The following is a 27,165-nucleotide window of genomic DNA, read 5'->3' on the forward strand; positions in this document are numbered from 1 at the left end:
ATACTTGCAGTCCTCCAAAGAAGTCTATAAACATCATGCACATCAAGACTACCAGGCTGCTCCCCAATTTGGCCACAGGCTCCCACATGTGGCTCTCTGCTCAGAACCTTAAATTGAGCTGCCCATCCACCAAACTAAACTACCAATACCTGGGCCCCTTCAAGATTATAGAACAGGTAAAGCCAGTGGCTTTCAGGTTACAGCGTCCCAAGTCCTTGAGATCAATCCCGTCTTTCATATCTCACTTTTAAAGCCCTGCATTGATGACCCATACCCAAACTTCTCCAACATGCCAGCGCTACGCATAACAGTCTGTGGACAGGAGGAATACTTGATTCATGAAATCCTCATCTCTTGGCGAGTTAGGGAAAGGCTCCAGTACCTGGTGGCCTGGGAATGTTACTGTCTGGAGGAGCCATCCTGGAAACTGGTAGAGAACATCCACACTCCAGACCTATTGCAAGAGTTCCACCAGAAGTTTCCCAAGAAACCAGGCCCCAAGGAGGCACCCTCGGGGTGGGGGTCAGGGGATACTGTCAGGAAGCAGGGACTGCAGCAGAGCCAGTTTCTGGATAACCGAATGAGCCCAGTGGGCCTGTAGTCGGCTACCTTATTGGCTACACCACCTGACTGGTGGGAAGAGTCAGCAGGCTGGCTCTTAAGCCCAGAACCAGTAGCTCAATGGCTGCTCAAAGTATTCACCCACAGTTGCAACAGCTCCTGTGCCTACCTGTTCCCAGCCTGCTCCTGCCTTGATCCAGCCCTGCTTCAGCCTTTGATGCAGCCTTAGCTCACTCCAGAAAACCTAGTCCTGACTCTCAGCTCCCATTCCTGACTTCAGCGCTGACCCTTGGCTCTGATTTCTGAATACAAACTCCTGCTCCAACCACTGACGATGCCTGCCTAACAATGATGAAATGCACATGTTAAAAAAGAGCCACACTGCAACTTTGTTTCCCTGTGGTTTCAGGTAACCACCACAACTCTCCACTGCAAAGGAACACCGCACCGTGTTTATCCAAACACCAGACTTGATTCTTCTTCCTCCCCATTTCCCCTGGCTTGTGCACCACGGCTCAGTGCAGGGAGAGGCCAGACACCAGGAATGGGGGTGGTAAAAATGTTGTAATCTTCCATGGGAAAAAGGACTCCTGTGAGTAACTTTTCCCCAAACAACCAAAGCATTCTATTACTGTGTTCTGTTCCCTTCCCTAGCCCGGACCTAACCCCGCTGCCCCGCAACATCACTCCCACCATCCCCATTTTGTGCCACTCCCATTTGTAAGGGGATGGTAAGGTCAGGGGGGTGTAATCTTCCAAGCAATGAAACACAGCTGTCACTAACTTTACACAAACACCTATATGTTTTCTACAATTGTCCCATCCCCAATCAGGAGCTTTCTAACTTGCCCCTTCCTTTCTCCCACACCAGACAGCTCTGGGACCATTGCTGCCAGACTGCTGGCTGAGAAATGCACAATGATTTTTCATTAATAATCTGTTTGTAAGACCCTACTTTAGCTAAATGCATAATAGTTGTTGATTGAAAAATCAATAAAATCATTGACTTATAGTAGTGTCTTTCTTGGGGACCATTTCGGGATGGAGCAGAGCAGGGGCTGGATGGAGGTCGGCGGAGTTGAAGGAATCTGGTAAGAGGACAGGGTGTTTGAACAGCACTGCAGTTCAAACTCAGAGACACAGCAATGCATGGCATATTATCCAGGGAGGAAAAGTCAGTGCACAAGTACTGCAAATGCCCTGAATTTTAAAATCAGGAGTACAGCACCAGAGCAAGAGGGGATATTGGCGAGGAGGGTGTGTATGGGGGTCCACTGTAACTTACCAGCCTTGAGTTCTGGTTCCTGCCACAGCTCAGGGTCCTCCTCAGTTTCATCAGGGGAGAGGCCTTCCTTAACCAGCTCCTTTGGGTAGCGGTGGAGAATCACATACTCCTTGTCCTCTGGGTCTTCCAGGCATCCTCTACGGTCCCTGCTGCCTCCTCACCCTGGCCCGCATTAGCCTCCTGTCAGACATTGAGGCTGGGGGACTTGAGGAAAGGAGCGTGAGCCACTTCAAGCTTTGTACTGGGAGCCCTTGACAGCACCTCCTTCTGACCATCATAGAAGGAGCATGTACGACGAGCCTTCCCAGAGCGATTGTTGGAGTCTTTTGCTTTTCTGTCCAGGACCCTCAAGTGCTTGATGTGTTCCCAGTATGAGGACAGAGTCCCCTGAACTCCATCCTCTGTGAAATTTCCCGGTACAGATATTTGTTCCTGCCACTCCAGGCAAGTAGTAGAGGACATTGTACTCTGAGCACACGTTGACTGGCATGTGAATGTCGCTAGTGGGTTGGGTGGCTGCTCTTGGAGCAGGATTCACATTTACCCATATTGAGCTAAAGAGCGTAGGGAAAAGTTGTTTTGATGTAGTCAGTGCAGCTTGCTACTACTGGTGAAAACCGGGGTTGGGGGAGGAAGGAAGGATGGACGGACAACAGAGACATTTATAGATTCAGTAAGGAGGGTTAGACAGAAACAAGTTCAGTGCATTGTGGGAATGGGGATGGAGGACTAGTGAAATTCAAGACCTGATACATGCCCCTTTCTGTCCGTCAAAACTGCAAACTGGCACGGGTGTGGGGCCATACATGTATTTGCCCACATTCCTCAGGCGTGTTAGCTTACGTGCCCTCTACTAACCTTCAGACATGTGCTTCTGGAGTTTAGGTGTGGACAGTAGGGGGGTTATGGACATGCACTGATGTGTATAGTCGCTAGTACAGATGTACCGATAGAATGCAAGTTCTCTGGGGCTGGCTCTCTCTTTTTTTGTTCCATGTTTGTACAGCATCTAGCACAATGGGGTCCTGGTCCATAGACTGGTGTTCCTGGGTGCTATGATAATATGAATAATAAATTATAATACCACCATCCTTGGGCACAGTATTTTTTTTGTACACTTACAGCTAAGGTCTGGCAAATTATCAAACAGCTTCAGGTAAGGTGGCCCAAGATTTGATTCTAGTCATGCATAACTATTACAAGGGTTTCAAACCTTCATTTGTTGCAGTTCCATCCTTGATCTTTTGTTTCAGAGACAGCAATACGTTTTGCACCTGCTCAAATATGAAGTCCACTCTTTCATCTTCCATTTGCCTCCAAAACATCTGTGCATCACCTGAAATGCACATTTCTGTTTACAACAAGAGCATACAGTTTCTAATGCCCAGATTTTAACAAGCATTTAGGGACATAGTGAGATTTTCAAAGGCTCCTGGGCACTTTTAAAAATCCCACCAAACCCCTCTTTACATTTTTAGCCACTTAAATCTGGCCCTAAATATAAACTGAAAATGAAAGTGTAATCAAGTGATGTGCTTGAGGGGCTTTCTGGAGACTCAGAGGCATAGGCACTGACTTTTGGTTTTGCACACTGGCTATCCCCACCTTCCCCGAGGCCTCACCCCTGCTCCGCTCCCTCCCCTGAACGCCTCCTGCTGACTCCTTTCTGCCCCCTCCTGCCTTAAAAGGGCATTGGGGGGACAGGGCAGAGAGGAGTGAGCAGCAGGGTAGCCACCGCTCAACAGCGGACGGGCGGGGCAGCCCCAGGGCCGCCAGAGCAGCAGCCCCAGCCAGTTCCACTCCTTATTTTTTCTCTGTGGGTGCTTGAGTCCCTGAGCACCCGCAGAGTCAGCACCTATGCTCAGAAGTGTCCCTTGTTAAAATTCTGGTACCATCAAACAGGAAGGAAGTTTAAAATCTTCTCTCTCTTTCTGGGTGCTGTTAAGTTATTCCTGCTAGAGATGAATTATAACTGAGGCTCATAAAAATAATTAAGAAGAACAAAATTTTTAGTTGACTGGATTGCATCATACAATAGGTATTTTTACCAAGCTTTTATACTTTTTCACATCTCCACAAGTTGATAACTGTGCTATCCTAAGAATATACTCAGTATATTTATCAGAAAAAACCCGTAAATATTTTCAGGCAAGCGCAGCTTAACACATTTGTTTGCCAAGTGGTGTTAGTTTTATTAACTTCTACTACACCCAGAAGCATACCTCCCTCCTTGGGAATGGTTATAAAAAGCATTTTTTTTTTAAACGGAAAAACCAATTAATAAGAGTCCCTGGCGCCACACTCTTCTCTCTTGCAAGGCACATGAGTCCACAGTCTACAGTCGACATGGGGAACCCTTTTGTGGGAACGCCTAGTGCTGCCAATATTTTAACTGGAAAGGTCTCTAATAAAAAGTGTATTCTTCAATGTGTCACAAAATCAGTCAGGACAAGGAAATGTATTATTAGTATTAAGATGCTCCTTCTTTGCCTATGAAAGAATCCAGGAAGAACTACAGTACATCTGTTTTATCACTTAACTAATTTCTCAATAACTTTATCATACTTAGAGAGGAATCTTTATGTTCTTGTCTCAGACTGCTAATTTGGATGGGTAAATATCCTCAGACATAAAATGGCTATGCATATTATCTTCTTAGAAGTCACAGGATAACATATTTAGTACTTGCAAGGACATGAATAAATATTTCCACAGCTGGTATAGTTTCATTAGGCAGGATGGTTTCTGTTTACCAAATATGACAACTGTTGAGTAATGTAAAGGAAGCTGGTTTCTGGAGGGGGAAGGGGAACACAAAGCTCTCTTATGAGTGCGAGATCAGCAACCGTATGGATGGCAGCAATGGGCTAACCTTTAACATTAAGAGGCAAGATTTGGAGAGTGCTTTTTTCCATTAAGCTGATTAGATGGGGAGGGCACTTGCCATCTGCCAATACCTTCTCCCTAACCCTTATATTCACAGAGATAGCTAACACAAGGAAGACCAATGTCCATCCTGAAAACACACAAATTGGTCAGGTGGAATCTCACGTCAGAGCTCCAACAGCCAACAAATCCTGAGAGACATCCCTGCACTACTAGAAGTGCTTTTATTCCTTGAGGGATTTTTGTTAAAAAATTGGAAAAAAGGTTATTTAAAAAAAAAGAGTTATGTAAAATATTAGCAAATTCAATAGCAGATCTCACCACAGCAAGATTACAACCCTGTACTGTTGCTTCCATGATTTACCTCTTTTCAGCTTTTTCAACAATTGTTGTGGCTGGATGCTAATGATGAACTAGATACCTCGAAGGATTGGCAATGGTACACAGAGCATTTCATCAGTTCATCAGGGTCAGCAGTTCAAATCCAGCCCAGGGTCAACAGTGAATAAAAATTACTGTTATTACAGTTAGTGCTTTTTCTCTTCAAAGCACTTCACATATTTTACCTATTTTGCTAACATCCCAGGACAATAAGTTTGGTATAATTCTTTAGAAAGAATCATGGCTGCTTGATGCCCCTATGTGAAACAAGTTCACATTCTCAATCCAATTCTCAGTGGACAGGTATCCACATTACTAATGTCACCTCCACATTTGGCACCTTTTTTGGCAGTCCCAGCAGAGGCCAGGGGCCTGAAAGGCCATGGAGATGTAATCACTCTCTTAGCTGGAGAGCGACCACCTTGAGAGCTGAGGGAACTTGCACTGCGGATGCCTGTTATATTTACCCTGTCGTGGACATTATTTCAGGCTTCAGGTTGTCATTCCCACCATAATTTCCACAAGCACTACTCATTTATCACCATGTCCCCTCTGCCACCCATAATGAAAAAAAATAGATGACATCACCTTCACCTCTCTCGCCACTGACATTGCTAAGGGTCTCCACATCCAGGCATTCAGATGTGACAGGCACAGTATAAACAGCTAGATAAAAAGATCAGAGAGAGATTATATGATGGCAGCCTCTTGCTTCTTACCAAGTTTCTCCGAACTGCTTTCATTCAGCTAGCTTTACCAACAGTAGACATTTGAGATAGCACTGCCTGAGAATGTACTTACATGGGAAAGAGAAAACCATCCCACTGTCAAGGCTACACACGTTAAGATGTGGCCTTAGCAAGCTGCTACTAAAAGCAGGAAGTTGAAATGGAGTCTGTGAGGTTGCATTCATTTTTATACAAGAATCATCTCCTACCAGCCCAAAAGTGACCAAGTGTCGCCAGACCAGCAATACTTTCTTGTAGTATTCAGTGAGGCATGTGCATTTTCTGCTTTCTTTTAGTGTACGATTCTCTTTTTTCTGTTAAAGTTGCCAAACACCAATTGCACTGAAAGTAAACTTCTCCAGAAACAGTGGCAGACCTATAGACTTCAGAAAAAACCCTGAATTTTGACCCCAGGAGATGCATGGCAAAGTAAAGATACTCAAGCAGAGTTAACAGGTTATAGGCACACATAAGATGGCACTCTTTCTCCATAGGAAGGATATAGTATTTCTGGCAAGTGCTATTGTGGACACAGAGAGTGCTGAATAATCTAAAGAATACAAGGTGTGTGCTACAAATATAGAACCAGAAGTGCCAGAGAAAAGTAAATTGCTTCCAGTCCACTATGATATATAAATTCTTTTTAAAAAAAAAAAAAATCAGCACAAACTCGGGGGCTTTAGTCAAACTGTGTCACGTTGGCAGCTTTAATCATTCTAATTTAGTTAGGTTGGGGTCTTGTTTTCAAATGAAGGCTGGCCAATCCTACCCACATTAGTTATAAAAAGACTCCCTCAAAAGATCTGCCTAAAATGATTACAAATAATGCTTTATTTTTAATAAACTTACTTTTTTCTTCTTCCATTCTTTGAAGTAGTTGAATGCATGTATGTTATGCTTCAAAAAACAATTAGAACATTAACTGCACTAAATCATGGCTAGAATAGAACATTATGAACTTGCTGTCCTAAAACTGCATTCCCCAATTTATTACATTGCTCTTGGGGGAAGTGCCAGATTCCATGCTGAATTAGGGGCACAATTAAATTTCCAACGTCAACCAATATTTAAGAAACATGCAACGAATCTTCAGTTGCCAGCAACTCTTTATTGTTACAATGTGATCTCTCCAAAATCCTTAGTACTTCTTTTGGTCTCATAAAACCGCTTTTCATTCTCCTTTGCGCCAAGAAAATTCCATTCCTCTGTAAATTAAAGAAAAAAAATGTTTGAAGTAATTTACAGTGAATGTTTTCAAGATCAGGCATTACTTTCCACCACAGATCAGAAATATGAAAGTAATATGAGTAAACAGCTGCTAAATTGAACAGTTTTACAGTATACTTAAAAGCAATATTATCAAAGATCCGCCTACTTCTTCCTTTTGTACAGGCCACCAAAGAAAGAGAAGGAGGATGGAAGAGCAACAACCCCCTCTCTGCATTGCACAGTCTAGTTGCCCAGAAAAGAACCCTGATGAGGTTATGTAATAATATTACATATAATTGATGACATGTTATGTACTCAATTAAAAAATTCGAGTCAGCATCTAAAAAAGTATTAAAAGTAGCTTCAGGAACTACATCTGTCCTGGAGTCCTACATATTTCCCCCTACCAGTCACATTTTTAAAAAAGAATGTTCTTCCCTTGCTGGAAAGAGTCAGACTATACAGGGAAAATAGTGAAGCTTGCTTCTTTCTTCTAAATCTTTTAGCTTTAGTGATCTGGGAGTTACTTGTAATAACAGTAGATGCAACACACAGAAATCTGATTTTTTAAACATTGATTGTGTAAGTTTTTATTTCACTGTATAAATTTTTCAAGGTACACATTTGCGGATGCATTCTTGCCATCAAACCCCAATATCCAGCAACATCTAAGGACCCAATCTTTCAACCAATAGTATACATGCTTAACTGTATACAAGTTGACTTAACTGTATGCCTGTGAGAAGTCTCACTTACACGTGTGTACTACCGATTGGAGGTTCAGGACCTAAATAGGGACACTGACATGTTGGAGTGGTGGGTTACCATTCATCTGTAAGCTTCCAGGGAAAGGTTCTTTAATAAAAACTGCTCCAAAAGATCTGACAGAGAGAGGCTTTTAACTATTTGCAACCTAGGCAATGAAAAAAGGAGACGAGAACTTCAAAATTACGGCTAAATGTGATCCCTCCCCTCAACTGCATTTGCCCGTTGGGGGGTAAGGGAGGTTGGCAACAAATTACATTAGGAAAGCCCAGCAGCTGTTAACTGGGGAGACAGGACTAGCAGGGTCCTTCCAACTCCAGCCGGACATCAGCAGCCCCTGTTTCCCGGGCCAGGCCAGCCCTCGCTGCCTTGCTAACGATACCCAGCACCACTCCCTTTTCCGTGAGCGGGGACCACTGAAACGCAGCAGTTACCGAACCACGCAGGCTCGGCAGGGGCCGGGGAGCTGTTGCTAGCGAGGGGGCCGGCACGGATGGCCACGGCAGGGCAGGGCCGGGCCCCAGCCGCTGGCAGCGGAGCGAATGCAGCAACCCCGCCGCTAGCCACCGTACCCACTACTGTACCTTTGCGGGCGAGGCCGCGCTGACGGAAGCCGCGCGCGCCCGCAATAGCGTGCTCGAGCCGGCCCCGGCGGGAGGAACCTCCCAGGGCAGCAGGGAGACATTTACCCTTCGCTCGCCCAGCAGCTACACACCCCCTCCTGTGGGCGTGGCCAGGCTCACCCCAGAGCTAGCGGAATTCCTCCACCTCAGCGTTCGACCCCTTCTTTCCGCTAGGCACACGTGGCTGCCCGGCGTAGGCTCCCTGCTCAGCGCCACAGCCACCAACCACACCTCGCCAGACAGGAGGCGGGGTTTGAACCCGGTGTAGTTTCGAAAGCCAGGAGCGGATTAGACACAACCAGCTGGATGCGCTTGCGCACAGAGGACAGCGCGCGCGCACGCAACGGGGCGGAGCAAAGTGAGTCAATGGCTACCGGGGTGGGCAGCCGGACGGGTCCAGCCGGTTCGTGCGCCGTCCTCGCCTTTCATTGGCTGCGACTACCTCGCGGGTTGCCAAACGGTGGCCAATGAAATCGGGCCATCGGGACTAGAGTCGAAGGAGCGGCGGCGGCTAAGGTAGAGTTCGTCCGCCATGTTGGGTGAGGTAAAGGGGTGGAGCTAACTCGGGCGGAGTTTGTTCAGGCGGGTGCTGGGGGCTTTTGTTCTGTGGGTAGATGGGCTAACGGGGGGGCAGGATTTGGGGCCGAGGCGGATTAACCCCGAGGAGGGGGGGGGGCGTTTTGAGGACATGGGAGGGTAACGGGGGGGGGGAGGAGGATTTGGGGCCGAGGCGGGTTAACCCCGGGGGGGGGGGGGAGAGGGCTTTTTGAGGGCGAGGCAGGTTAACCCGGGAGGGGATTTGGGGCTGAGGCAGGTTAACCCCGGGCACGGGAGGGGGGGATTTTTTTTTTATTCAAGGGTTTTGTTTGTTTTCTTTCAAAGATTCGGATTATTCTGTTCTCTTAGTTCCCATCGGGTGGCATGGCCGCTTTCGAGGGGGAATATGGGTTTCTGCTCTTCACGCCATGGCTCTAACATACCCCAAGAGGTGGGGACTGCCCTAAGCCTACCACCCCTGTAGTCTGTTTTATATAGTTGCTGCCTGGGCTCCTTTTACACTGAACTCCCATACACGTGACGCTGGCCTTTCTGTTGTGTTTGATGCTAATTCTGACACACAAAGATTACAGCAAGAGAAGCTTGAGAGTTGTGTTTTTTTTCCTTTTAATCTGTGTAGTGTTTTCAGTTACCCTGGCTTCCAGATCTTAAAGTCCTGATTTGTGTTACTGTAGTAAATAAAGAGTGAAATAATGCTGGCTTTTTGTAGGCTGGAAACAATGGGAGGGGATGCATCTCCTAAAGAGGTGTAGTGGAGAGAGATGGCATTGCAGTTGGTGGTTACTGAAAAGAATCATTTCCAGGGTTGGCTGCTGAGCCGTGCTTCAGGCTGAAGTGGAATTCAGATTTCTCCGTCACCTTCTTGTTTTATACTTTAGACCAGTTTTATTTTACAGTTGTGTTTCGGTTTATTTTAGTCTTGTAGACTGCAGGGTAAGATTGCAAGCAGTACTTAATGTGTATTATAATTGCAGATGGGGTCTAAATAAGCAAACCACTCAAGAAAGATCTTGGAGTCCTTGTGGATAGTTCTCTGAAAACATCCACTTGATGTGCAGTGGGAGTCAAAAAAAGAAAAGGAGGGGCAAACAGAATGTTCAGAGTCATTAAGAAAGGGACAGATAATAAGACAGAAAATATTATATTGCCTCTACATAAATCCATGGTATGTCCACATCTTGAATACTGCGTGCAGATGTGGTCGCCCAATCTCAAAAAAGATATATTGGGATTGGAAAAGGTTTAGAAAAGGGCAACAAAAAATATTAAAGTTATGGAACGGCTTCTGTATGAGGAGAGATTAATAAGACTGGGACTTTTCATCTTGGAAAAAAGATAACTAAGGGGGGGGGTATGGTAGAGGTTTATAAAATCATGAGTGGTATAGAGAAAGTAAATAAGAAAGTGTTAGTTACTCCTCGTAACACAACAACTAGGGGTCACCAAATGAAATTAATAGGCAGCAGGTTTAAAACAAACAAAAGGAAGTATTTTTTCACACAGTCAACCTGTAGAACTCCTTGCCAGAGGATGTTGTGAAGACCAAGACTATAACAGGGTTCAAAAAAGAACAAGATAAGTTCATGGAGGATAGGTCCATCAATGGCTATTAGCCAGGATGGGCAGGGATGGTGTCCCTAGCCTCTGTTTGCCAGAAGCTGGGAATGGGTGACAGGGGATGGATCACTTGATGATTACCTGTTCTATTCATTCCATCTGGGGCACCTGGCATTGGCTACTGTCGGACGACAGGATACTGGGCTAGATGGACCTTTGGTCTGACGCAGGATGGCAGTTCTTATGTTCAGATACAGGGAAGCTTTTCCATGTCTGTGATCACTTGGGGTCAGATACCTAGACATCCTACTTAATGCAAGTAGTCTCATTTGCAGAATTGAACCTCTGAAGGTCTAGAAAGTTTCTTAAATTTAACATAATTAAAAATAAACTAAGGTGACATCCACTGAGAGATTTATTTGTCTGAATGGTCACCCTTGTCAACTACCAAATGTAAATAAGCAGCAGGCACTTATAAATATTAGCTGTCAGACATTTACATGAACACAATAAATGAATTACTCTAATTCTCATCTCAGGCTGTCACCTGTGACTTCTCTTTAGTACCACTTAACAGTTAGAGATTGCAGTTGTGTGCAAATACAAATTCTTACAATAACTTACATTATTTTTTTAAATAATCTATTGTTACTATAGATTTTATACCAGCTTTAAAATCTGACATTTAAAAAAAAAAATCTTTAAAAAAGCATATACATGCAAAGTTTACAAGATATTTTTTTCAAAAAATATCAATACACTCACAAATAGATTTTTTTTCTCAGCACCTATATCATACTTTAATGGAACATAACAGTTCATGTGTTGTTTCAGAATCATTTTATATTATAGAGAGAAATCTAACATAAATAATAGCCGGGTCCTTCCAGTCTTGGGAATATTAAGAGAGTATTAACTTTTTTTGAGCGGGAGGGAGAGAGGGAAATAGCAATTTAATTCATACTCAAGAAAACATGACATCATTCTGTTGAACACCTATCAAAACCAGAATACTCTGGAAGAATTTGATGTCATGTATCTGCCACTTCAAACAAAATATATAAATAAATTTTAAACAATATGAAGTTCACTGGTTAGTTCATGAGTAGTGGATGGTTTTAAGTAATTGACATGTACAGGGAGAATTGGGGCTATTAATATTGATGTTATCAGAAGCAGGACTGGGTCAAATATTGTGATGACAAATCTCTAAGTTAAAAATAGTACCTTACATTTAAAAAAAAAAAACAACCTCTTTCATCACAGTACAGATTATTTTCCTCCTCCGAGAATATAATGATAGTGAAATGAGACAAAGTATTTCCTTTTAACATAAACCACTGTATATACAAACAAATACAAATTCTAAGGAACAGTTACTGGATGCTATGAAACGCATTTGCAGTTGTGTCACTAACTCCACCAAAGTCTAATGTCAAAGGACTGTGTTAATGCTAGGTTTTGGGTGTTTATTAAACATGACTTCTTTGTAAAACAGCTTTGGCTTGCATTCTAGAAAGGTCTTCCTAAATTTTATTTATTTTTATAAATTGTATGTGCACTTGGAAGCTAAGTAATCAATCATCACTACCAGGCTTGAGTGTTTTAACAAGGTATAAAACTAACCACATAACTATGTTTGTTGCTTATACTTTTTATATCATGCTGTGCCATAACCACATTCCCAGCATGCAGATTTTTTATTTCATGAAAATCCAAGCATTGTATAAACATTTTCTTATTTTTGATTTTAATTATTTTTGTATTTGTTCTGTATGATGCTACCTAGAATATTTGTTTTGTTATAAGAAAAAAGATTGAGAAATAAATAAAAATTCTCACATTCCTACGTACCAGCATGATATTTTCATTGTCTGCTCACGTGATTAGGTTAAGAAGAGTTTGTGTCTGTATGATGGTGTAGTGGCTGTTATATATTTCATGGCTGTAAACAGCAAAATGGGCCTGAGCTTCTCTTCAACAATGCATAGTTTTCTGAAACGTATTAGGAATCCAAATGTGATTCATCGATTCCAAGGCCAGATGAGACCACTGTTATCGTCTAGTCTGACGTCCTGTATAACAGGCCATAGAACTTCCCCAATATAATTCCTAAAGCATATCTTTTAGAAAAATATCAATCTTGATTTTAAAATTGTCAGTGATGGAGAATCCATCTCCATCTTGGGTAAGTTTCAGTGGCTGATTACTCTATCGAAAATGTATGCCTTATTTCCAGTCTGAATTTGTCTGCTTTCTTCAACTTCCAGCTATTGAATTGTGCGATACTTTTCTCTAATAATGGTTTCTTCAATCCAGCAAATACTTGTTCCCCATGTAGGTACTTATAGACTGTAATCAAGTCACTCCTTAACTGTCTATGTTAAACTAAATAGGTTGATCTCCTTGAGTCTGTCACTATAAGGCATGATTTCTGATATTCCAAATATTCTCGTGTTTCTTCTCTGAACCCTCTGCAATTTATCAACATCTTTGTTGAGTTTTGGGCACCAGAATTGGACACAGTATTCCAGCAGCAGTTACACCAGTGCCAAATACAGAAATAAAATCTTTTTACTACTACCTGAGACTCCCCTGCTTATGCATCCAAGGATTGCATTAGCCCTTTTGGCCACAGCATTGTGATGGGAGCTCATCTGTAGTTGATTATCCACCACAAACTCCAAATTTTTTTCAGAATCATTGCTTCCCAGGGTAGAATCCCCCATCATTTAAGTATGGCCTACGTTCTTAGTTCCTAGTTGTATACGTTTACCTGTAGCCATATTAGAACACATTCACTTGCATCCAGCTTATCAGGCAATCCAGATTGCTTTGTATCAGTGAGCTGTCTTGTTCATTATTTACCACTCTCACAATTTTTGTGTCATCTGCAAACTTTTAGTGGTGATTTTATGTTTTCTTCCAGGTCATGAATAAAAATGTTAAATACCATAGGGCTAAGAACATCCCTGCAGGACCCCATTAGAAACACACCTGTTCAATGATGATTCCCCATTTACAATTATATTTTGAGACCTATCAGACAGCTTTTAATCTGTTTAATGTACCATGTTAATTTTATATATTTCAAGTTTTTAATCAAAAAGTCATATGTTACCAAGTCTAATGCCTTACAGAAGTCTATTATATCAATATTGTTGCCTTTATCAACCACCCTTGTAATCACATTTGAAAATACAAGTTAGTTTGACAGGATCTGTTTTCCATAAACCTATGTTGATATGCATTAATTACATTATCCTCTTTTAATTCTTTATTAAGTGAGTCCCGTATCAGTGCTCCATTATCTTGTCCAGGATCAGTGTCAGACAGACAGACCTATAATTACCTGGGTCATCCCCATTTACCCTTTTAAAATAGTTTCACAAAATTGGCTTTCTTCTAGTCACTTGAAAATTTCCCAGTATTCTAAGACTTATTGAAAATTCCGTCCAATGAGTTTCTCAACCAGCTCTTTTAAAACTCTTAGATGCAAGTTATTTAAACCTGATATTTTAAAATGTCTCACTTCAGTAGCTGCTATTTAACATCATCCTGAAATACTAGTGGAATGGAAGGAGAGTTGTTATATGCTATGACATCATCATTTTTTCCTAGATACAGAACAGAAATTTCTATTGAACATGTCTTCCTTTTCTGCATTATAATTAATCATTCTGCCATTTCCATCTAGTAATGGCAAATATTTATTAGGATGCTTTTTGTTCCTAATATATTTTAAAAATTGCTCCTTGTTATCCTTAACTCTGCAGGCCATAGATTTCTCTTTTGTCTCTCTTTGCTTCCCTTATCAATTTTCTACAATTTCTAGTGTCTGATTTATGTTCATTGCTATCAACTTCCTCCTTCCATTTTGCATATTTTATTTTTTATAGCTGCCTTCAGTTCCTCTTTAAATCAGGTTAGATTTTTAACAAATATGGCTTTCTTCCTCAGTTCTACAATTGGGCATTTTGGGCATCCAGTTAAAAGTTCTTCAACAAGTCCCAATTAACATCCACATTTTTTTTGATGATCACTTCATGTAAGGGGAGTTAATGGAGTTTTCATACAACAATAAGTACAGTGTTCCATTTGCTCATCAGTGCTTGAGCCAGCCACCCTGAGCTTGTTCCATCTGCCAAAACTGTCTGGTCTGCTTTGTCTAACACAGTAACCCTGACTTGGTTAATTTGTTGTGGAGTATAAATATACTGCATGAGTAGTCTCATTGATTCAGACACGTGGGAGTTGATTACAAAAAGCAACACTAACTGGTTACCTCACTAGGTAAATCAGCATTACTGGATGTAACGTCTGATAATCACAGTCAGCACGAGCCCCAAAAGAGGGAATAGGGAGATGAATAGGCTAGTAGGAGTGGCAACAGCAACAACTTAATTAAAAAGACTTAATTATGTTAAAAGTCATCTTAAAGTTGTCACTGAGAAAACTGCCAGTTTATGGAGGACTTTGAACCAACTTCTACTCTTACAGCAGGGTAAAAGCTGGATTATGCCTATCTAATTGAGAACAGACTAGTTCTTGGTATTTTAAAAATGAGGATGGGATACGGGAATTATACACAGCTGTGACACTGCAGTATTCTGTGCCAGGTACATTGTAAGGCATAACGCCCTAGGGCTTTTGTCAGCAAGACAATGGAAGTAAATGGTTGAAGACGCATGACTGGGTTGGTAATAATATTTGGCTCTCATTTTGAAATGGAGGGCAAAAACTTTTCTAAAAAAGATGAAGATTAGAGCAGAGGAGGAGGAAATGTGGGAATATATAGGAACTTCTGTCTTACCTAGTACCAAGATAAGTATGCGCTACATCAGCATTTTTACTTCAGATCATAAACAAAGTTTCTTTTAAAATTTGTGATTAATGCTTATGATAGATGTTGGACAGACATCCCAGGGCAAGTCTACACTCAAGTGTTACATCGGCGCCACTGTAGCACGTGTGGTGAAGATGCACTATGCCAATGGGAGAGTGTGTCTAGCTAACATAGCGCCGGCATAGACAGCACTTAGGTCAATGTAACTTAAGTCGCTCATGGGTGTGTCTTTTTCACATCCCTGAGCCATGTAAGTTCTATCGGTTTAAGTGGTAATGTAAACTAGCCCCCAGTAAACTGAATTCCTCTATTCACAGAACTAAGCTAGCAGCAAAGCAAGCTTCCTAGCAGTGGGACCACCAATGTCCCACCACCCTTACAGGGAGGAACCAATTCTAGAGTAGAATGAACTATCCTTGCACCTTTACATTCTTTAGCACCTCTGCTGAGAGTGCCGAGGAAAGGGCTGGTTGTGGTGATGGATTTTCTTATTCAAGCATCTGTTCACTGAAACTTAGGCTGAATTCTTCTATTCTTTTCTGTAGTAGAAATGTAAAAAAAAATCATATGTTAAGGAGTCTGCAAAGTCCATTCTTATAGTACTGACTGAGTAGACACCCCTAGGATCTCAAGGGCAACTCTATTATTTTGTTTAGATTTTGGACGTTCATTTTGCTAGTTGTTTAATACAAGAAAGGGGGAGGGGAAGACTAATTTAGACTCCTAATACTTCTGCGAAGATACTCTTAGACTGTAAAATGCTACTGTATACCGATAACCTCAGAATGTTTGTGTTCTCTGTAAATACTTGTCAAACAGCTTGCCTTTCTTTTTTGAGAAGTGGAGTCTCTGATAACTGTGGGATTTCAAGATTCTTAGAAGAACTTTAAAACAAAAAAACCTAAACCTTTTTATCCAAAAGAAAAGAACAATTTGTGTCACTGTGTAAACAACAAACTTCTCTCATGTGGAGAACCTAGATATCTGTTAATTGCCAACTATCTTGGATGCCAAATGTGCTGGAATTCTGTTAACCCTCCAGTAGCCAAAATATCTTTCTAGCTGTGAAATTGGCAATTGATGATACGGGGTTTTCACACACATGTTTTCCTTGCAGATCCCCTTTTTAGTCCTCTTTCTGTCATAAAGCCTAAGCAACCCTTCATCCACCATTGTTTCTAGATTGTATAATCCCAAAGTGAAAGGACGATCACATTAGGTTGTCTAGGACTGAGTCAGGAGACCCGAGTTGTTATAAGATACTGAGTGACTGGAACTGAAGAGAGCATGTCTGGAAATTATCCATTTGAGAGACAGCAGTTAAGCAGCAGAGTGTGTATGAGAAGAACTAAGGGCTGCAGATGTAGGGCCATTCATATGTGAGAAGTCCGACTGGTTTTCCAGAAGGGTTCTGGTCACTTGCATTGATTTCAGGTAAAACTGACATAAAAGATCAAAGGCCTGTACCTGTTTTACAAAAAAAGATACATATGTTACTTAATATGTCTAATTACAAAGTGTGCTAACTAATTTTAGCAGAATTTAAATTAGTCTAAATGTGATTGGGTAGGATTGGGTGGTGCTAATCTGAGATGACAGATTTATGGTTCTCTGGCTTAAATCGGTATTATTTGGATATATTTTGTCTGCTGTGCAGATGGATTATCAACCTTACAGTCAAGCAACTGAACTCCAGTAAGATGCTTGAGCAACAATTTGTGATATAAACTTTATTAATACATTTTCCATTCAGAGCTTACATTTCTGGGGGAGCACATGAGAAACAAATCTTATAAGAAACATCAAACAAGCCAGGAAAAAGTTTCTTGAACAAGAAGGCTTTAATATTGTTTTGAAGTATAGAAGAATTTCTTCTTCTAGTCATCAGCTGTCCTATGAGGTTTGAGTGAGCCTCTTTTTGTACTTAACAGCTATAGATAATGAATTCATAGAAACCCTCCTATCCTGAACATAGTAGCGAGCCTAAAGCATTAAGCCTGGTGCGAAACGTGAAGCCTAACACAAAGGCTGTAAACCAAATACAGGCCATGTATTAAAGCAAATGCCTGTATGTTCAGTGTCCAGTATGTAAACTTGGCATGGGTACCACTAGCATTAATAAAACACAGTGAATATGTAAACACATTCCAGCAGGCTAGCACAAGTACATCCTAACCTAGCACAAAATAAAATAATTTAACAAAAATAATAATGTCTGTGTACTTCTGATGTTTTAGACAAAACAAGTGGTAAATAAAAATGTTTTATCTAAAACATCAAAAAAGGTACAAAAAAGCAATAGGCATCATAAAACAAGTAAGGTAGTACATAAACTGTTTACCCCAAATTGTTTGTTTGTCTATAAATGTTAAAATACCTCGCCGTAACCCTCTGTCTGTCCTAGAAGGCAGGAAAAAGTCCCATTGCTGACTAAGCTGCTCCATTGTAATTGGCATTCATGTACCTGTAACCATTGACCTGGGGCGCTAGCCCTGTGTTTCGTCAACAGTAAACCTGGCTGAGCGCCTTCGCCACCAAATTGAGTCTGTGGTCTTTCCAGGTGGTTCTATCAAGGTCTGCTAACCTAGCTACTGCACAGAGCTGAAACAGTACACAAAAAGAACACACACACCCCTTAAACTGACAACACAGCAAGATTTCTTTCAGAAATCCCAAAGAAACCAAATAAATTATGTGGCTCTAATTGAAATGACTGACAACAAATTAAAGTAGTGATACTATAAATATGTTAGCTTTAAGGAATTTAAGTAGTAGTACAATTCTTGATACTATTTTCAGTTGTACTGTACAAAAATTAACTTCAAAAGCCCTATGTGATATTAAACAATAGACCTGGTAGATTCTGGCAAAACAGCTTCTAACACATTTGGCAAAAAAGCTAAGCTTAATGTTAAATATGTTGCAAGTCATTTACTTTTGAGTTGTTCTTATTGGCTTTTCCCTAAATTAGACTGTACAAGAAAGCTTTTATTTTGTATCAATTTAATAATTTTTTTCAACTTTCTTGAAGAGATGGTTTCAATGACTTTTAAACTCATTTTAAAAAAAATTACATTTTCTGATTTGCTTCTCAACCTTTGCAGATCTTTTTTTTTTCTTTCTGCTATCGAAGTCCCACTTCTTGTAAGAACTGTTTTCATAGCTCCTGCCTGAAAGTTTGTATTTTTACAGCCTTGTGATAGTAGTTTTCTGACAGTAATTCTTGCTATAGTGCTATTCTGTAGTAATGGTAAGAATGTAGAAGTTTGCAGATGCAAGAAAATTGTTGTTATAATTAAGTATGAATCAATAGTGCTCGATGATCTGGAAGTTTTTCTGGTACTAGGAAAACAGTATCCTCTCTAGCTGACTCAGAAGCGGAACTTAATAAATATATAGGTATACGTAGAGAAAATTCATCCAACACGTGGTTCTGGATACGCTGGTAACTGGAATAAATTTTTAGACTTTTTTCAAGGTTTTGGTTGAAAAACGATATTTCAGATAAATTTGTCTCTTGGTCTTCCAGTTTCTAGAGAGAATGAATTAGAATGAGGAAAAGTAGTGGATGAGTAGGAGTGTTACATTAAGGGATAAGACATTGCATTTCTCAAACTACAGCTAAGACACAATGCTTCCTAACTGGAATTTGGAATGTTAAGGTTGGTGTGTGAAATACCCTTCTTGATAGTCTTCAAAGACAAATTTTGAAGACCCTGACACCCCACTCCACACACGCACGCACAGTTACTATTGTACTAAACTGGCATATGTGGACAAAGAGGTTCACTCCATCATTAGGGTTGCCAGAGATCCAGTTTTCGATTGGAACACCCAGTTGAAAAGGGACCATGGTGGCTCTGGTTGGCGGGAGCCCGGGTCTAAGGCAGGCTCCCTACCTGCCCTGGTTCCACGCAGCTCCTGGAAGCGGCCGCCAGGTCCCTGCAGCCCCTAGGCGCACGGGCAGCCAGCGAGGCTCAGTGCACAGCCCCCACTTGAGTGATGGCTCTGAAGGTCCCATTAGCCGGAAACCGCGACTAATGGGAGTTGCAGGGGCAGTGCCTGCCGCTTCTTGGGAGCCACAGTAAGCGCCGCTGGGACCCCAAACCCCATCCAACTCCCTGCCACATCCTGGAGTCCCCTCCTGCACCCAAACTCCTCCCGGAGCCTGCACCAGCCTGGAGTCCCCTCCCACAGTCCAAACCCCTCATTTCCCCCAGAGCCCGCACCTCCAGCCGGAGCTCTTACCCCCTCTCGTACCTCAAACACCTGCCCCAGCCCGGTGAAAGTGAGTGAGGGTGGGGGAGGGAGAATGGAGCGAGGAGGGGCGAGGCCTTGGTGAAGGGGTGGGGTAGGACTGTTCAGTTTTGTGCGATTAGAAAGTTGGCAACCCTATCCATCATGCAACATTTAAAAACAATTCAGTACCCTTGGTGTGGAGGCTCTAAGTCTTTTAAACAAATTAAAAATTTTTTTTTTTACACTTTTAAGTTCAAGATTATTGAAGACAGAAAGATTACGGATGGAGAGTTCACTATTTTTTCAGCAGGTCCAGTATCCGTAATGATATGTAACGTGCTATTTTCTAGCCCCTACTTCGGAATTGTTCTTATTATCTTTTGGCAGTAAGCATAGCTGTGCTGCTTTGATCTGCTGCCACACACCTAATCATCACATACTTTCCTTTTCTACAGTTCTGGTGTCAAAGTCAAGCCTCTGTTGCCATTCTCTTCAAGTAAGAAAAAGCAAGATGGTAGCCAACAATGTCAGTCATTAACTGGCTGATTATTATTGTTTTGGGGTGCAGGGGAGGCCCTCTGGGATATCTGGTGTTTGCTGCATTTGTAGTGGTAACTAAGCACTAAATTGTATTTAGTGCGTGATGGTTGTGGTCATGTATAAAGATTATTTTGATGTTCAAATAGCAAATGGTAGATGTGTACTTCATATATTGTGTAATAGCTTTCTCTGGTCAGTGTCAACTTTCTAGCAAATGAGTTAAGTAAGATTCAGGTCTGTGAATGAATATCTATCACACAAATTGTGTATTTAAATTATTTGATCTCTCTCCCCCCCCTCCCTCCCAGCCATTAAAAATAGGTCATGACTCTAAAAGCAATTGCTGATGTGGCAATCTGTGACCAACTGAGAGACTTGCACTCTTCTAGGACAAATTAGCTCATACAGCCCAGGGTAAAATGTGTGAGAGAAGATAACGGATTTTGGTCAAAGGGTTAGGCTACAAAATGATTTCCTAGAAGTCGGACTAACCCAGAATGAGATCACTTTTAGGGCATGCTCTCTGAAAAGCTTTCCTTCTAAAACTAGAATGATTGGTAATGGAGAGAAGAGATGATTAATAGAACCTCCTTTACCAAGGCAGGGAGAAGAGAAGAAAACTCTATGAAGTCCATTGGGAATATCTGTGGGCAGATCTAATTTACCTGGTAAGCAGTTAAATACTATGAGGTTATATGAAGAGTCTCTTAGATGGTGATAGATTCTTTCCCATTTTTACTTATTCTATTGCCCCTTATTGGGGTTGGTTGTCCTCTAAGATAAATAGGGCTGGTTACGGTACCCTCCAGAGCCCATTGGCACAACTCTTAGGATGGCTGGAAAAGATTTAATGAGAGTGACGTGTTGTTTCCTTCTTCTGGTGGCCAAAAGCATGAAGAACTGAATAAATCCTTAACTTCTGCACAACACATTGTCATATCACCACTAGACTTTTGGTGGAACTCATCCGTGCCTGATGTTTTTTAAAGGAATAAATGACTGCATAAAACAGCATGAAGCTGAATACTACCAAAAGCTTCTTAAGGAAAACAAAATAATTCCATTCTGATTAAGAAGGGACTTGAAAGTAGCCATCAATATATGGAAATTAATATACATCAGAACCTTAAAAAAAACCATACAATTGATAAGGAAGGATAAAGGTACCAATGAAATTTTAGTTTCAGTAGGAGTAAGGCCAATAACGAATTTTAAAATCTCAAGAACAAAAGAAACCTACCAATAGCATAGATTCATTACTAGATGAAGACACTAAAATTGTCAATGATGCACTAAAGGCAGAAGTGTTTTATTAAGTATTTCCATCAAAGAATTAAGGGATGGAAATATAACCTGTCATTCAACGTGATTTCATAGACTATAGGTCTCATCAAATGAATTTGATTGTCTTTGAGATCACAAGTTTGGTTAATAAAGCGAACTGTGATGTAATATACTTAGACTACTGTAAAGGTTCTGACTTAGTAGTGCAGGGCATTGTGATTAAAAAATAAAAACTAATTAAATGAATGAAAAACTTGCTGATAGTTCTGAAAATGTAATTGTCAATGGAGAACCATCAATGAGTGGATTCTGCAGAGATTGGTTCTTAGCCCAATAATGTTGTCATTGGATGTGTAAACTGCAATATCTAGTAGAAGCAGGGAGGGTTACTATCTTTGTTTAAAACGTTGGTGAGACTACTGCTGGAACACGGTGTCTTGTTTTGGTGGACATGCTTGAAAAATTGAAGCGGTTTCTGATTTGAGATCTGGAAAATGCATCTGGCAATGAGAGATCTAAGGAAGTTGATATATTTAGCTTCTTGAAGAGATGATTGAGGTGACTTGATCATGATCTAGAAGTATCTCGACAAGGAAGATGTCTAATATTTTAGGGCTGTCCAATTTAGCTGGCAAAGGCATAATAAGATCCAATGTCTGGAAGCTGAAGCTAGAAAAATTCAAACCGGAAGTAAGGCACAGATGTCTAATAGTGAGGGTAATTAACTGTTGGAATAGTTTATCAAGGGATAATGTAGCTTCTTCATCACATGAAGTCTTTAAGTCTGGATTGGATGTCTTTTTAAAAGAGGTGCTCTAGTTCAAGTTGTTGGGCTTGATGCATGAATTTCTGGCTGAATGGCTTGTGATCTGCATGAGTGAGACTAGAGAATTATAACTTTTTTCTGGCCTTCTATTAATTAATTATACTAATGGTAATTTTTTCTGTGTAGGAAAAACTTAACAATCATTGGTTTTGAACCTACCTATTTATTTTACCTCCATTTTCAGATAAGATATGGCCGAACACTGATATTTCATTCAAATTATGCATAGGTGCCCTATGGGTCAAGTTATGCCATTGTTCCTTTCAGGGTGGAATTGATTTAAATCACTCGTCAGGAATACTTGATTTAATCATGGATTTCTACATAAAAGTGCATTCTTGTTGGTTGTTATAACCTTAATACATCACAATTCAGAGATAGATGCAGGTTTCATTTTCAGATGGTACACACTATACGTTTTTAAAGTGATTTATTTTGAAAACTTTTCAGAGTAGTTTTACAGCTATTTCAGAAAATGAATGATTGGTTATTTCATTTACCAAAGATTTATGAAGTCATTGGGAGGTGAACTATCTCCAATTCAACAGGTTAATCATTAATATTTGGAGGATTTTCTTGCCATGCTCTCTTAGGAGGAGAACATCACCAGACAGACATTTAATTTTTTTTTTTAACTAAAACAACAACGTTGCGTATTCTGGATTTTTGCGTATTCTGGATTCAACAGCAAACATATAACATTTTAACAAAACAAGCATATGAATTTTTGAATTTAAACATTCAAGTTTTTTAAAATCAGGTTTGTTTTTGTTGTTTAACAAAAAAACCCCCTATTTTAAATATTTCATTTATGTCAGCCAGGTCAACATGAGAAACTTAAAATATTGGCTTCTGCAGCTAGCTCAGTTATCTTCACCTTCATTTTCCTGTTTGTTCATAATTTGGAAAAGAAAAACAAGCTTTCCTGCTTTTTCAGGTCCCAAACGATTTCTCAATTTGGAATGAATTAGTCCAAAGGAAGAAAATATTCTTTCTACACCGGCAGAAGAAGGTACCGCTGCTAAAAGTGAGATTATCACTTCAACAGTCTCTGAATCCAAGTGCCTAAGTGACTTTCAAGAAATATATGTTTGCTGATGATGTTTTAAAGAATGGTTCTCCCTTAGCTCTGAAGTTTATTATGGTAGGCATTATGGAGGGATGATTGCTGGATGTCCATGTCATAGCTAACTCCTCTTCTTCAGCAGTTAAGGTTTGACCCTGGTACCAAGTATTGAGAATATCTGCAAGAAAATGAGCTGGAGATAGTGCTTGTCCCATTTATTTTTTTTTTATGCTTGTAATTTAACTGTCGTATATTTCTCAGTTCCTTCCAAATTTCAACACCGTCAGCAATAAAACAGCTATTTCCCTGCATTTTGTTCAAGGCTACAGAAATAGGCTTCAGGGTACTCAGCATGTGTTCAACGTTTCTCTTAAGCCCAATGTTGAGAACTTGGCTGTGACAGTGCCATCTATTTTTTTCACAATTTTGTTGACAAACTGTCATCAGATTAGGCCAGTTCTTGATATAGTGCTCAAAACAGTCTACTACTGAGTTCCATCGCCCGTCTTGTGGGAGAGTTAGGTTGGTTCCTCCCACTTTTTCAGAGCAGCTGCTGCAAAGTGGTTGTTTTGGAAGTATTTTGCAATTTCAACAACGTTAGCCTTTATTTCTGGAATACTGAAGTATTTGGCTAGGAGGTGCATCAAATGAGCACTGCAACCGTATGTTGTTAGCTTGGGACTCTCTTCTAAATTTCTTCTAATCTTGGATACATTTGCAGCATTGTCTGTGACCAAGCTGCGTACTAGACATTTGAATTTTTCAGTTTTTTTTTATAGCCCTTACTGCTGCTACTTGTAAGTATTCCTCTGTGTGTGCATTTCCTGATGTATCAAATGTTTCTGTAAGGAAGACATTCCCTTCTTCTGTTGTCACACAAACACATACAACAGGATCATTGTGGATATTGCTCCACCCATCAAGACTCAGGTTAACAATTTCACCCTCTAGACCTTTTGCACGCCACTCAATTTCTTTCATACACTTTATCCAGCAATTTGCCTACGACATCTACTCCGTTGAGTGGACTGTATCCTGGTCTTAATGACTGAACCATGTTAATTAAGTATGGATTCTCAATCATATGGAAAGGAGAGTTTTTTGCATAAACAAACCGGGCAATTTTTTCATCAGTTACCTCTTTTTGTAATCTGGTGGGTCTCATCACAAACTTATCTATGGTTGTTTCTGGATGGCGGAGATTTTTTTCTTTTCTTTTTGCTATAGGTGCTATACTGTGGCTATGTGACATACATGATGTGACTGAAACACTATAATTGGCAGATAACTCTGAAACTATAGAAAATGATGATGATCTTGAAGGTGGATAGTCTTCAGAATCCTGTATATTGAGTATGGATTCTCCTAAACAAAATAAGTCAGTGCAGTTATTTAATTATTATTACCATACTGCTCATTTAGTAGTACTCATTGCATTCACTGACACTCAGTACTACTTTAAAGGTGAAATTGTAAAAGGAAGATCTGCCTATTTCCGCTATTTATTTTTTATCACAACTGCATCTAAAATGATTTTTCTCAAACATGAGAATTCATGAATAGTCCAGAAGGAAGGCAGCCAGTTCTTAAGAAAAAGGTATGAAATAAAAAAGTTTACCAACCTGAAGATCCTGCATGTTCAGACATGTTCCTTTCATCATCTTTGTCAAGGTTCCTTCCCCACTCTGAACTCTAGGGTACAGATGTGGGGACCTGCATGAAAGACCCCCCCTAAGCTTATTCTTACCAGTTTAGGTTAAAAACTTCCCCAAGGTACAAACTTTGCCTTGTCCTTGAGCCCTATGCTGCCACCACCAAGCGCGTTAAACAAAGAACAGGGAAAGAGCCCACTTGGAGACGTCTTCCCCCACAAAATATCCCCCCCCAAGCCCTACAACCCCTTTCCTGGAGAAGGTTTGATAAAAATCCTCACCAAATTTGTAAAGGTGAACACAGACCCAAACCCTTGGATCTTAAGAACAATGAAAAATCAATCAGGTTCTTAAAAGAAGAATTTTAATTAAAGAAAAGATAAAAGAATCACCTCTTGTCATAAATATAAAGGGAAGGGTAAACCCCTTTAAAATCCCTCCTGGCCAGAGGAAATCTCCTCTAACCTGTAAAGGGTTAAGAAGCTAAAGGTAACCTCGCTGGCACCTGACCAAAATGACCAATGAGGAGACAAGATATTTTCAAAAGCTGGGAGGAGGGAGAGAAACAAAGGGGGTATGTGTGTCTGTCTACATTCTGTCTTTGCCGGAGATAGACCAGGAATGAAGCCTTAGAACTTTTAGTAAGTAATCTAGCTAGGTACGTGTTAGATTATGATTTCTTTAAATGGCTGAGAAGAATTGTGTTGAATAGAATAACTATTTCTGTCTGTTTATCTTTTTTGTAACTTAAGGTTTTTGCCTAGAGGGGTTCTCTATGTTTTGAATCTAATTATCCTGTAAGGTATCTACCATACTGACTTTACAGGGGGGATTTTTTTTTATTTCTATTTACTTCTATTTCTATTAAAAGTCTTTTTGTAAGAAAACTGAATGCTTTTTCATTGTTCTCAGATCCAAGGGTTTGGGTCTGTGGTCACCTATGCAAATTGGTGAGGCTTTTTATCCAACATTTCCCTGGAAAGGGGGGGGTGCAAGTGTTGGGAGGATTGTTCATTGTTCTTAAGATCCAATGGTCTGGGTCTGTAGTCACCTAGGCAAATTGGTGAGGCTTTTTACCAAACCTTGTCTAGGAAGTGGGGTGCAAGGTTTTTGGGAAGTATTTTGGGGGGAAAGACGTGTCCAAACAGCTCTTCCCCAGTAACCAGTATTTGTTTGGTGGTGGTAGCGGCCAATCCAAGGACAAAAGGGTGGAATATTTTGTACCTTGGGGAAGTTTTGACCTAAGCTGGTAAAGATAAGCTTAGGAGGTTTTTCATGCAGGTCCCCACATCTGTACCCTAGAGTTCAGAGTGGGGGAGGAACCTTGACACCTCTGTAAAATCAGGATGGTAAATACCTTACCAGGTAATCAGATTCAAAACATAGAGAAACCTTAAGTTACAAAAAGACACAAAAACAGGAATATACATTACATTCAGCACAGCGTATTTTACCAGCCATTAAACAAAAGGAAATCTAATGCATTTCTAGCTAGGTTATTTACTAATTTAACAGAGTTTCTGAGACTGCATTCCTGATCTGTTCCCAGCAAAAGCATCACACAGACAGACAGACCCTTTGTCGTCCCCGTCCCCCCCAGCTTTGAAAGTATCTTGTCTCCTCATTGGTCATTTTGGTCAGGTGCCAGCGAGGTTATCTTAGCTTCTTAACCCTTTACAGGTTCTCATACTATAGAATTAGAATTTATAATTCCTATTCCATGATGAGATATCTTTGAGCTATAATGTATCTTAATTAAACTATCTTTAGATAGGTTTTTTCCTCAAAAAGCATTTTATCAAAAAATCCGATTTTAAATATCTGATTTTTTTTTTATCCATCCTGGTTCCTTTCTGCTTCCCTCTCTGTTTTGTTTTGGTAAGTTACAAGGAGTCTTGCTCGCATGTTGTGATCTAGCCAGATTCTGCCAGCTTCCAAACCACTGTTCTTCTGTCAGAAGTTGTTGCCTATGTTTGTGATATCACATCTACAAAAATGTTTTGATTATAATTACCAGGACACACACGCGCACACACAACCAACTGACAGCAGGGAGGGGACTGGATGTTTTGGAGGCTTGATGATGGAATACAAATCTTTTTGCCTTAAGGTCCCAAATTCAATCTGAATTAATTTAGTAGTGATTTCCAGTAGTTTTT

General features: G+C 40.6%; 2 protein-coding genes across 4 annotated transcripts in view; one reads left to right on the plus strand and one right to left on the minus strand.

Annotated features, from left to right (window-relative positions):
* SETDB2 (SET domain bifurcated histone lysine methyltransferase 2) overlaps window positions 1-8,912 on the minus strand; it is a 97,961-nt gene extending 89,049 nt beyond the window's left edge. Inside the window, exons 1-5 of the mRNA XM_074960670.1 lie at window positions 8,559-8,912; window positions 7,807-7,963; window positions 6,691-7,046; window positions 5,702-5,779; window positions 3,060-3,182 (exon numbers count right to left, since the gene is read on the minus strand). Of these exons, the coding sequence (XP_074816771.1) occupies window positions 3,060-3,182; window positions 5,702-5,779; window positions 6,691-6,706 (217 nt within the window). The 5' untranslated portion in view covers window positions 6,707-7,046; window positions 7,807-7,963; window positions 8,559-8,912. The remainder of the gene's footprint in view (window positions 1-3,059; window positions 3,183-5,701; window positions 5,780-6,690; window positions 7,047-7,806; window positions 7,964-8,558) is intronic.
* CAB39L (calcium binding protein 39 like) overlaps window positions 8,432-27,165 on the plus strand; it is a 106,151-nt gene continuing 87,417 nt past the window's right edge. The window contains exon 1 of one of the 3 annotated variants that reach the window (XM_074960650.1): window positions 8,432-8,954. The gene's annotated coding sequence lies outside the window, so the exon portion shown is untranslated. Of the gene's footprint in view, window positions 8,978-27,165 lie in introns of all 3 variants that reach the window. The other 2 variants (XM_074960641.1, XM_074960621.1) reach the window with 2 other exon arrangements.

Source organism: Natator depressus, chromosome 1 (genome assembly GCF_965152275.1).
Source record: "Natator depressus isolate rNatDep1 chromosome 1, rNatDep2.hap1, whole genome shotgun sequence".
NCBI classification, from domain to species: domain Eukaryota; kingdom Metazoa; phylum Chordata; order Testudines; family Cheloniidae; genus Natator; species Natator depressus.